General features: G+C 35.5%; 1 protein-coding gene across 2 annotated transcripts in view; it reads left to right on the top strand.

The window, feature by feature from the left end:
* Positions 1 to 566: 566 nt before the first annotated feature.
* Positions 567 to 12,802, top strand: part of LOC120780491 (ER membrane protein complex subunit 2-like) — a 107,160-nt gene continuing 94,924 nt past the window's right edge. The window contains exons 1-2 of one of the 2 annotated variants that reach the window (XM_040112766.1): positions 567 to 606; positions 2,834 to 3,242. In XM_040112766.1, the coding sequence (XP_039968700.1) occupies positions 582 to 606; positions 2,834 to 3,242 (434 nt within the window). In that variant the 5' untranslated portion in view covers positions 567 to 581. Of the gene's footprint in view, positions 607 to 2,505; positions 2,722 to 2,833; positions 3,243 to 12,802 lie in introns of those variants that run through there. The other variant, XM_040112765.1, reaches the window with a different exon arrangement.

Here is a 12,802-nt window from a genome sequence, read left to right as displayed (position 1 = left end):
AAAATTTATCAAGATTTCGCCATACAAAAATGACAGTTCCAAATCACTTCATTGAAATGATTTCAAACTGATCCACGCTAAATCTGTCTGTGCGACTCTGATTTTGCGCAATCTACTTGTCAGCACTGGAAATCTGTTACATTATCACAGCTGATTAAGACACTACAAAGGGGAAAAATGTAAACAAACAAATTTTTTTTAAAGCAATGAATCTAATTTCACCTGAAAATCGACTTAACAAATGAAAAAATACATCCATTATTTCTATTATATGGAAAACATTAAAAAAATACTGCTTTTATTTGAAAATACTATATGACAATCTTTCTTTTTGATAAATATTAAGCGATGTGAATTCTTGAATGACAATAACAGCTGTTTTTTGATCTTTCTAACGGCAGTGAGAACACTGTTGGGTTATGAAATGCTTAAATGTAATCTTATCTTTTAATTTTCGGTCTGAACATGGTATAAACCATATTTGTCAGAAGATTAAAGACCTTAAGGTCACTACTTGTGCAAAGTTTTATGTCGACATATTCATTGGTGTTTGATTTGTATAGTAGAAGTAAAAGAATCAGATGGAATTTAAAGTGGTGTTATATGGGAAGTAGTGGTGGTTTTTGTCCGATTTAGCATAGTATTTGAAATTGGTAGAGTAGTTCCTGAGATATTGTGTTTCATCTAAAGGTGGCCGGCGCACCGCCCATTGTTCAATTTGTATTCGTGCTCCTATAAAGCTTTTCACCATCATCTTGGTTGTGAAGTTTTGTGGTCAGCGCGACAGACTACAAGCGACATCTGTCAAATATTAAAATACACACGTTCTTATGGACACAGTTATTTAGACAGCTGCACGACTACACGACTGCTTGTCGCTCTCGCAAACATGAAAATATTTTTAAATATGCCGACGACAGTAGAGTTGACAGTAGAGAGGAGTGATGCCACTAATATGTAAAATTATTCAAAGCTCTAACAAACCTGACGTTATTATACAAATAAAAGCATAAAATAGCTCTGTTATATAATTTGTAATAACAATTGATAATTAAAAACGATAAATGTTCAGCAGAGCGGCTTTTCCGAAAAAGTGCACCAATTTTTACGGAAATGTCTCAAAATACTCGGTTTTAGTTCTACTTTACGAATATGTTAGGCGCGTGCTTTTAATAACAATATTTTCTTTGTTTTAATAGAAAAACATCGTATATATATCGAAATCAAAAATTCACTTTTGCACTTTACACGTCTTTAGATGTTAAAAATATATTTTCTATCAATTATATACACGTAATTATTGATGTTCTTTAATTAATTAATTAGAGAAATGGTTTTTATTGTTATTCATATAAAAATATGTAAAACTTCACAATCACTTTACTTCAACGCAAATGGCAAGGTAATGTTCGAAATTATGGCATCGCTGTTGTAAATTCGAATCTATTAATTCATGCACTGATCGTGTTCGAATTATCGATACTCTCGATATTTGAGTCTGAACGAGAATTGATAAAAATGGGAAATACATAATAGAAAAATTTATAATTCATTATTATTGCAGAAAGAAGAAGAAGTTGGACATAGAAGAATTATGAACGCCGGGGTGTTGGACCGACCACGGTTATTTTTTTTCGAGCGCTCAGACCCGAATATTGAGAATATCGATATTTTAATTTCTTTTTATTTTTCCAATTATTATTTTCCTTTTATGTATTTCTCATTTTTACCAATTCTCGTTCAGACTCGAATATTGAGAATATCGTAATTTTAATTTCTTTTAATTTTTCCAATTATTATTATTTTTCTATTACCTATCTTTCATTTTTATCTATTCTTGTTTAGTCTCGAATATCGAGAGTATCGATATTTCGAAGCCGATCGCTGCTTGTATCACTAGTACCCAATTGAATTTCGAACAGTGATGCCATTTATAGCGTAAATAACGTGCAAAATCATAATATTTCTTTTTGTTTTTATTACAAAAAAACATAAAAATAGATAACGCTCCATATATATTCGTGAATCGGAATTAAAAACGAATTTTTTAAGACATTTCCCGTGAAAATTAGTGCACGTTTTCGGAAAAGTCGCTCTGCTGAACATTTACCTTAAAAACAAATAAATTTACCAATTTAATTTATTTTTGCATAAAAAAATTCACTTTGAACAAAATATTAAAATTTCATTGAAGTGCAAGGTATTAGTTCGGCAACAACGCAATTGTGTACATACGAAATGGACAGTTGTGTCGTTTTGTGTACATGCCGGCCATTGTTATGTCGCTGACTTCTTACAAATGTTCATGTAGTAGGATTCATGTCGTGTCGCTCTCTATGTTCAGAACGACATACACAAAGTTTGAAAATATAGAAATTGCCCAACATTTCTATCAAAGCATATGCCCGAAGCAAAGCCAGGAAAAAGTTTTATGTGAATCAGTCATTTGTGTAACAGTTTGGTTAACAGTTCGCTGTTACACAAAAGAAGATTAAAACCAAAAGTGAATAGGCCTATAAGGAGCAACAACACATTTCGTGTATAAACCGAGACATACCAAATAAGTTCTGTACGCCATCTTTCGGTAACATAGCCTCCTCTTGCGGCGATGTTCGAGTCTAATAAATCTGACGTTTAAACAATAATTTTTACTCTGAACATAATTGTTCTTGAATTTCACATAGACAATGGCGTATAATTTTAAAGAAATGTGTTGGAAAGGTTTTGTGAAAATTTTTGAAATATTTAAATAATTATAAAAGCAATACAAATTATTTTCGTGTTTTCCCAATTGTAGATCATACCAAAATATTCTCTTTTTTATTATTGGTAGATGTTCGTGACCAATTTCGGAAGTGGCGTGAGGACAATGAGCGTCGGAGTGATGAAATAATACAACTATGGGAAGCACTGTTGGAAAATCATGTGCAAAAAACTGGCAATGAGAGGCATATTATATTGGAGCAAGTACTAATTGCTGCATTCGACACTTCTCGATTAGATATTGCTGGGAAATGCATTGAAACATTAAGCATAGAATTTCCTGAAAGCATGAGGGTTATGAAGTTTGAGGCTATGCGCTTAGAAGCTTTGCAGATGTATGAAGAGGCAACTGATTTGTTAGATGAAATTATTTCGAAAGATGAAACAAACGCTGCTCCCCGTAAGCGTAAAATAGCTATATTAAAAGCAAGAGGAATGAGATCAGAAGCAATTAAAGATTTAAGTGAATATTTAAAAACGTGAGTATATGCTATCATTGTAAGTAAAATTAATACGTTTGTTTATATTATATTATTTGCAACATGTTCGGCTATACAAATACAAAGGATGAAAACAACAAGAAATATCTTTGCCACTTATACCCACTTTAAAGAATGTTGTGTGAATTGAGTGAGCTCAGTAAATTTAAGTAGATTTCCCACTTAGAGTAATTAAGTATGGGGCACGATTCCTATTACTTTGGCGGTCGAGAAAAAACACGTATTTCGGTAAAAATGGGGTATGCACGGATAGGTCGGCGGCACAATTCCGATTTATTTGGCGCCGCGATTTGAAGGTACCGTTGGAAAGAGGAAGTCCTCGAACATTTCAACAAGCTATTTTACCACATTAAACACACTTTACTCACATTTTTCATTTCAAATAAATTAAATTAATCTATAAACTTTTAAATAAATCCACACTTTACACTTTTATCAGTTTTTTTTTACCGAAGAAATCTTTATTTTAAAAATTACATTTTACACTCGTAGTGAACATTATGTGTGTGCTAAAAATTACGACGAAATGGAGCGCTGCCATGTGCCAATAAGGAAATTCGCTGAAATTCCTTTTTTCCCCAAAAATTCCTCTATCCCTTCATACGGATATGTTCTTTATTTAATTTAATAAACAAATAAGTAATATTATATAATAATATATGTACCTATATGTACATATATATATGTATGTATATAGTAATATTATATAATAATATTATATATATTGTCACCTAATATACAAAACAACGTATTATCAAAAATAAATGGAAAGCGCTGAAAGATATAATAACCAAAATTTAACCATTTTATAACGAAAACTCAAATTTTGTTTCAATTTCCGTGCAAGATAACCGAAAAATATAACCACTTTTTAACGAAACTCAATGTATATTTTTTATTTTAACGCAGAAAGGAGTACTATGCGAAAGTACTTCAGTCACCCCTGGTATTGGCTCGACCAGGGTTATTTTTTCAAAGCGCGGCTGAAGGCCGACAATGCAAAAAAGAGTACTACGCGAAAGTACTTCAGTTACATAAATCACATATCCGGTATATACATACATATTATGTAAAAAGTATTTTTGTTTTATAGTTAATATGGGAAAAAGAATCACGTAAAAAAACAAAGAAAAATTGTTAAAAACCTACATATTTGCTGTTCAAGATGTGGCAATAATTGTAAACAATCTAACCTTTTCAACGATGAGTGTGCTAAGTGATTTTTAAATTAATCAATTTAGGTAAAATATAAGCAAATAAAAGTGAAATGTGAACTTATTTTAATGTTTAGAGTGTATATTTAAATATACAGAGTGAAAAACGTGAAAAAATTTAGTGAAACATAAGAAATACCATGTGTTATTAGTGCAAATTTGTGAACTTTTAATCGTGAATATTTAAAAAAAATAAAAGTTATTTTTATATTATTTTTGGATATTTCTTCTCTGGAGAAGCTCCCCTATCCGCACATACCCCATTTATATGGAAATTCGGTTTTTTTTACCCCTCCGCCAAAGTAATCGGAATCGTGCCGTTTTTTCGGGTGATTCTTTTTTCTATATTAACTATAAAAACAAGAAAAAACGGTAACTTCGGCTGCACCGAAGCTGATATACTCTTCACAGATTACATTGGTGCCTTAGAAAATAATTTATACCAAATTTCGTAAATATATCTTGTCAAATGCAAAAGTTTTCCATACCAGCATTTGATTCCGATCATTCAGTTTGTATGGCAGCTATATGCTATAGTAAGCCGATCTGAACAATTTCTTCAGATATTACATTATTTTTACAAACAATAACTCATACCAAATTTCGTGAAGATACGTTTTCAAATGTGAAAGTTTTCCATACAAGAACTTGATTCCGATTGTTCAGTTTGTATGTTAGCTATATACTATAGTTAACCGATCTGACCAATTTCTTCGGAGATTACATTGTTGCCTTAGAAAATAATCTATAACAAATTTGGTGAAGATACATTGTCAAATGTGAAAGTTTTCCATACAAGAACTTGATTCCGATCGTTCAGTTTATATGGCAGCTATATGTTATAGTTGCCCGATATCGGCCGTTCCGACAAATGAGCAGCTTCTTGAAGAGAAAATGACGTTTGCAAAATTTCAAAAGGATATCTTAAAAACTGAGGGACTAGTTCGTATATATACAGACAGACGGACGGACGGACGGACAGACGGACGGACAGACGGACAGACGGACGGACAGACGGACAGACAGACGGACAGACGGACAGACAGACAGACGGACATGGCTAAATCAACTCAGCTCAACATACTGATCATTTATATATATATGTGCCTTATAGGGTCTCCGACGCTTCCTTCTGGGTGTTACAAACTTTGGACACACTTAATATACCCTGTTCAGGGTATAAAAAGTACTTTCTACATATGTATATGTGTAATATGTGATTTATTTGACTAAAGTACTTTCGCATAGTTCTCCTTTCTGCGTTAAAATAAAAAAAATATATTGAGTTTCAGTCGAAACCGTGTTGTCATACCGTACGGCCGCATTTTTTTTCTCTCGCTAGTGCTGTTGTTGAGCATCTGCATTCTAACGGTGTCTGTGTTATAACGCTACTTTACAGTTGTGCACAAAAAACTTTTTTACTGTTATTTTCTCGTTGTGTTTATTTCTTATTGTTAACTTGTGCTACATTCCTACATTTTTGCATACATAAGAAGTAATATTTTCACAATGCCCCCTGGGGCCAACAATCTGGGTGATAATAGGTTTGCCCTATTATCCTCAGCCCAGAAGACTAAAAGAAAAAAACCTGATCAATCAACGTTGGAACTATATCCGGAACTCCCCATAACAAAGAAGGATGACCCCAAATACCTCGTCATTAAGTCGCGGGATGCCAGTAAACCTATTACATCCATCTCCTGTTTCGCGATTAATAAAAGTATTCAATCTATCATTAAAGATATTAACAACATCTCGTCATTTCGCGATGGCAGCCTACTCCTCCTTGTAAAAAATCAAAAAATTGCTGATAAATTCCTTTTCACTAAGAATCTACCCGGTGCAGGTGCTGTTGAAGTCGCCCTTCACAGCACCCTTAACTCAGTCAAGGGCACAATTTATGCCCCCTTTATTTGCCAACTTAGCGACGATGAAATAATTGAAGGTCTCAAGGAACAAGGTGCAGTCCATAAGTTTAACAAAATGGTTAAAGGCGTTCGAGTACCTACTGGTGCCGTATTATTAACATTCAATAAATATACACTTCCTAACAGAATTGAAGTAGCCTGGAGAACCCTAGATGTCCGTCCGTACTACCCTAATCCTATGCGCTGCAAAACTTGTCAGCTATTAGGACACACCGCTAAACACTGCGATAAATCTCCTTCCTGTGTCATTTGCAACCTTCCTCCTAACCACTCTCCACCTTCTGATTGCACCAAAGTTTACTGCGCTAACTGCGCAGGTGAACACCCCTCGTCCTCAAATGCTTGCCCTAAATTTATTCAATCGAAAGAAATATTAAAGATTAAAATTATACACAAATGCACTATGCGGGACGTCATTACCATGTATAAAAATCAAATTCCCATAACCTCACATTATTACTTTTTCTTTATTTTTCTATCCATGTTATCCATCCTTCAGTGGAATATCAACGGATACTTAAATAATTACATGGAACTCGAACTTTTAATTAAAACATTCAACCCCTCAGCAATATTATTAAATTAAACTCATCTTGCCAACAATATTGTAGCTCATACCCCCAAGGCATATATAGGTTATTTTTATAACCTCCCCAGCAATACCACCAGCAAACGGAATAGCCATTCTGATCAACAGAAAAGTACCACATAATACCCTACCCCCTACTCCTTCAAACATCTCCTCCCTCTCCTTAGAAATTCTTTCTCCTTATAAACTCATCATTACTTGTGTCTATTCCCCTCCTAATGAATCTTTCACTTTAAGTGATATCTGTCATCTCTTCCCGTCTAGAACTACTCCTTTCTTACTGGCCGGTGATTTTAACGCTTGCAGCCCACTTTGGGGGTCTTCCTCAGCTAATCCGAAAGGTCGAATTATTGAAGATGTTATACTTAGTTCTAACTGCATTGCTCTTAATGACGGTTCTCCCACCCACTTTTCCACTCACTCTTCCTCTACACATATTGACCTATCGCTTTGTTCCCCATCCCTACTCACCAAAACCGAATGGCTCCGGATCGATGACCTACATGGTAGCGATCACTTCCCCATTCTTTCTAAAATTTCCTCTCCCCATCATGCATCCCGGTTTAAGACTAGAGTATGCTTTAAAACAGACTTGGCTGATTGGGATAAGTTTGAACATTTCTGTGAATTTCATCCCGTCTTTTCCCCATTTCGTCCAATGTGTGGAATAGTGAACTTTGTGCGTTTAGGCAATAAAATATCTAATGCGATTTTTCGTCGTAAGGCGATAGTTCTCTGTTTTCAAAAGTTCACTAGCGAAATCAATTCCTCTTCTAACCCAAAAAAGATCTGGGCTGACATAAGGAGACTGTCTGGTTTAACCTCCTTTTCTCCGATTTCTCTCCTCAATTCTCCTCGTGGCAATCTTCTATATCCGCAAGATATAGCCTTAGAACTTGCGCTTCACTTTTCCAACGTTTCCTCGGATTCCAGTTTTTCTCCTGAATTTTCCTCCAGCAAACTGTCCGTTCTTTCCTCCCCTTACCTGCCTCCCTCGAACTTGTCTTCTTCAGCTAGGTTTTTAGATTCTGATATATCCATTCTTGAATTCCTCTCTGCACTCTCTGTAGTTAAAGGCAAAACCCCTGGCATTGATAAAATATCCTACCCTATCATTAAACATCTCCCACCCTTCCTGCTATCCCGTCTAATTAATCTTTATAATAACATCCTTCGGACAGCAACTATCCTCTGCTTTGGAAGACCAGCGCTGTCATTCCCATTTTAAAACCTGGTAAGCCTCCCTGCGAAGTCAATAGTTATCGGCCTATATCCCTCCTGCCTTGCCTAGGAAAACTAATGGAGAAAATCATTGATATCAGGCTATCCTGGTATGCTCAATCTCACAATCTTGTTCACCATAACCAGTTTGCATTTAAGAAGGGGCAGGGGACGTTAGACGCTCTTCTGCATCTTGACCAATTCGTCTCTGATGCATTATCCCACAAAAATCATGTATCGATACTTTCACTTGATTTTTTAAAAGCTTTTGATCGGATTGGTATACACGTGGTATTATGGCAGCTTAGAAAATGGAAAGTCGGCTCACATATACTTATATAACTTTGTTAAATCTTTTCTCTCTAAACGTAAAATTAGTGTACTTGTTTCTAATGTCCGATCCTCTATACTACCTCTTGATAATGGAACACCCCAAGGTTCCCCCCTTTCAGTCATACTTTTTACTATCGAATTTGATGAAATCAGTACAATTTCATCTGTCTTCCCTAATATCAGTCACCAAATCTATGCTGATGATTTAGTATTATTTTCTAATGCCTGCGATTTGTCCGTTGTTACGTCTTCCTTTTCTAAAATCTTATCCCTCTTAATCCATTGGTCCGGTTCTTCGGGCACGTCAATTTCTTCCTCTAAATCTAAGTTATTACATATTTGTAAGAAACATTGTAATACACCCACACTTACCGTTAATAATATAAATTTAATCTGTACAGATAGTTTTAAGTTCCTAGGCGTAATATTAGACTCTAAGTATTCATTTAAGCAGCATTGTCAATATGTAAGAAAAAGACTATTTGTTATTTTAAACATAATCAAGTATCTTTCATGTAAGCGCTCACTCATTGGCCCGGCTCTACTGGTAAAGGTCACTAAAGCTCTCATCTTATCAATAATTAATTACGGCTTAGAAATATATGGACACCATTGTAAAAATCATATCAAGTTGCTTGCTGCACCGTATCATTCTGCTGCCCGTCGTTCTATTCGTGCGTTTCCAACATCTCCGATAAAAAACATATTGCCTGAATCTGGACTGCCTTTTTTAAAAGACAATATGGAAGACAGCTTATATAAACTCTATCCTAAGCTCATAATCAATCCCAGTTTTATTCTGAAAAAGGATTTCCACTCAGCTCTGACACGTATGCGATCGCTAAAGATTCAATCATCGTTATACAAATGCACCATGTTTGTGAAAGTAAATGAGTTACCGCATAAAATAGCTTTACCTTGGAGTATTAAACACCCCCGTGGCGTGTGAGTGTAGCCTCATTTGTTTCTGATTTAGTTCAACAACGAAAGAACAATACTTCTAGCAATGTTTATAAAGCCCACTTCCTGAAAGTAACAGCTCCTCTCCAGCTCCAGCTGGTTGGAAACTTCTATTCACAGACGGATCAAAAGGTACTCACACCTCCTTCGCTGCAGTTAGTGAAGATAAAACCCTATTTCGTATGGCCTGCTATTTTCTTTCTGTTCAATATTTACAGCTGAAGCTACCGCAATTCTTAAAGCTGTTCAATACTCAAAGCTAAACAAAGGAAAATAGATTATCTGTACTGACAGTTTATCCTGCTTTCTAGCTTTAAAAAACTGCAATAACTCCAATTACATCATTTGCGCCATCAGAGACATTTTGATATCTCTTCCACATAAACTCAGAATTATGTGGGTTCCCAGCCACTCGGGTATAATTGGAAACATGCTTGGACACACTATCATTACCAATGCACACCTTCTGGATGGTAGTCGCATCAGCCAATGTCCCTTTTGTGAGTCAACGGTTAGTGTGCTACACTTACTCGTTTTTTGTCCTGCTCTGGACAGCCTCAGACTTAAAAACTTTAACAATGATGATCCTGTTCAGTTTTTAATGAACCCAACTATTAGCAACATATCTAAAATTTACAGTTATCTGAAGGATACAGATCTCCTTCGTTGTATTTAAACAAGTTTCTAATTTTTCCCACCAGTCAGCCGAAAGCCTATGATGCTAGCGCTGCGTACTTTAGTTTATATAATAATTTGTTTATTATGTAAGCTTTAATAAAATAAAAATAAAATATTGAGTTTCGTTATAATGTGGTTATATTTTTTGGTTATCTTGCACTGATATTGAAACAAAATTTGAGTTTTCGTTATAAAATGGTTAAATTTTGGTTATTATATCTGTCAGCGCTTTCCATTTATTTTTGATAATACGTTGTTTTGTATATTAGGGGACAATATATACTACTGTGCCCAAAGGTGACATTGTATTTTTTTTGAAAATTGTTTATTTATTCTTCCAAATCAATTTCATCCCCTTCAAAGTAATCCCCTCCCGATGCAATGCACTTATGTCAACGGATTTTCCAATCTTCGAAACACTGGTTGTAGTCACTTTCCTGGATGACCTTCAGTTCCGTCTTCGCTGCGGCTTGAATCTCCTCTATCGTATAAAAACGGTGTCCCCGGAGCTGTCTTTTGAGCTTGGTGAACAGCCAGAAGTTGCACGGTGCCAGATCAGGTGAATGCGGTGGTTGCGGAACGATATGGGTTGAGTTTTTGGCGAAATGATCACGAATTACGAGGGCAGTATGGGACCATCCACCAATTATCGTGGTGTAAAAACCAAGAATTGTCTTTCCACAATTCCGGCCTTTTTAGGCGGGTAGCGTTACGCAAACGACGCATAACGTTCAAATAACATTCTTGTTGACTGTTTGACCGGTTGGAAGGAATTCATAATGCACAACACCACGATAATCGAAGAAAACAGTCAACATGACTTTGATTTTTGAGCGACTTTGGCGCGATTTTTTTGTCTCGGCTCTCTTTTGGCACGATATTCGCTCGGTTGATCGGTTGTTTCGGCGTCGTAAGCATAGATCCAAGTCTCATCGCCAGTTATAATGCGTTTCATGACACCCTGGTAGTCGGAAAGCATCACACACTTCAACGCGACGCCTTTTTTCCAAAAAATTCAATGTTTTCGGTACCAGTCGAGATTTGATGCGCTTGAGGCCCAAAACATCCTTCAAAATGGTATTGGCTGAGCCTTTCGATATTCCAACTTCATCAGCAAGGTCTCTAATTGTTAATCGACGGTTTTTCAGCACCAAATCTTTGATTTGTTGAACGTGAGCTTCGTCGGTTCAGGTTGATGGTCGCCCTGGACGCTCTTCGTCTTCGACACGGTCACGGTCGGCTTGGAACTCACTATACCACTTGTAAACATTTTTTTTAGACATAGCCTCATCACCAAAGGCTTTCTCCATCCTCAACGTACCCGCAGCAGAAAATTGATTCCGTAAACAAAATTTAATGCAAATTCTTTGCTCAACAAATTTCGACATCGCAAAAAACGAAAAACTTACTTTTAGCAGCTCACAAAACGTCACGTATCTCAAACACTAATAAATATTTTGACATGAAATTTGACATAAATGTGACTGACAGTACTACCAACCTAAAAAAAAAATAATTCTCCATATCCTTCGACGCACGCAGTTTAAATTCAAATGTCACCTTATTTTTTGGGCACAGTAGTATAATGTTATTATATAATATAACTATATATAATATTACTTATTTGTTTATTAAATTAAATAAAGAACATATCCATGTGAATGGATAGAGGAATTTTTGGGAAAAAGGAATTTCAGCGAATTTCCTTATCACATGGCAGCGCTCCATTTCGTCGTAATTTTTAGCACACACATAATATTCACTACGAGTGTAAAATGTAATTTTTAACATAAAGATTTCTTCGGTAAAAAACTGTTAAAAGTGTAAAATGTGGATTTATTTAAAAGTTTATAGTTTAATTTAATTCATTTGAAGTGAAAAATGTAAGTAAAGTGTGTTTAATGCGCTAAAATAGTTAGTTGAAATGTTCGAATTTTGGGAATTTTTGAACTTTAAGGTCGAATATCTCGTAAACTAAGTGTTTGCGGTACCTATAACCCTATATATTTTTTAATCAGGAGGACTTCCTCTTTCCAACGGTAAACTAACCGTTTGCGGTACCTATAACCTCGTATATTTTTTAATTAGGAGGATTTCCTCTTTCTAACGGTACCTTCAGATCGCGGCGCCAAAGAAATCGGAATTGTGCCAAGTTTCTTTTTTATTTTTATGACACAATGCTGCTTCAACCACCAGGCACGATTACGATTTGGCGCCGCGATTTGAAGGTATAAACGGAAAGAGGAGGTATATATATACCGTCCTCAGACTTATAGTTTTCGAGATATTTGTATTTAAAGGGTCAGTAAAGTAATCTGGTCTGTTTTTTTGACATTTTTATACCCTGAACAGGGTATATTAAGTTTGTCACGAAGTTTTTAACACACAGAAGGAAGGGTTGGAGACCCTATAAAGTATATATATTAACGATCAGTATGTCGAGCTGAGTCGATTTAGCCATGTCTGTCTGTCTGTCCGTCTGTCTGTATATATACGAACTAGTCCCTCAGTTTTTAAGATATCGTTTTGAAATTTTGCAAACGTCATTTTCTCTTCAAGAAGTCATTTGTCGGAACTGCCGATATCGGACCACTATAACATATAGCTGCCATATAA

This window comes from Bactrocera tryoni, unplaced genomic scaffold (assembly GCF_016617805.1).
Source record: "Bactrocera tryoni isolate S06 unplaced genomic scaffold, CSIRO_BtryS06_freeze2 scaffold_25, whole genome shotgun sequence".
In the NCBI taxonomy this organism is placed as follows: Eukaryota; Metazoa; Arthropoda; class Insecta; order Diptera; family Tephritidae; genus Bactrocera; species Bactrocera tryoni.
The sequence above is the reverse complement of the archived record's forward strand: the minus strand, read 5'-3'. Positions and strand labels throughout refer to the sequence as shown.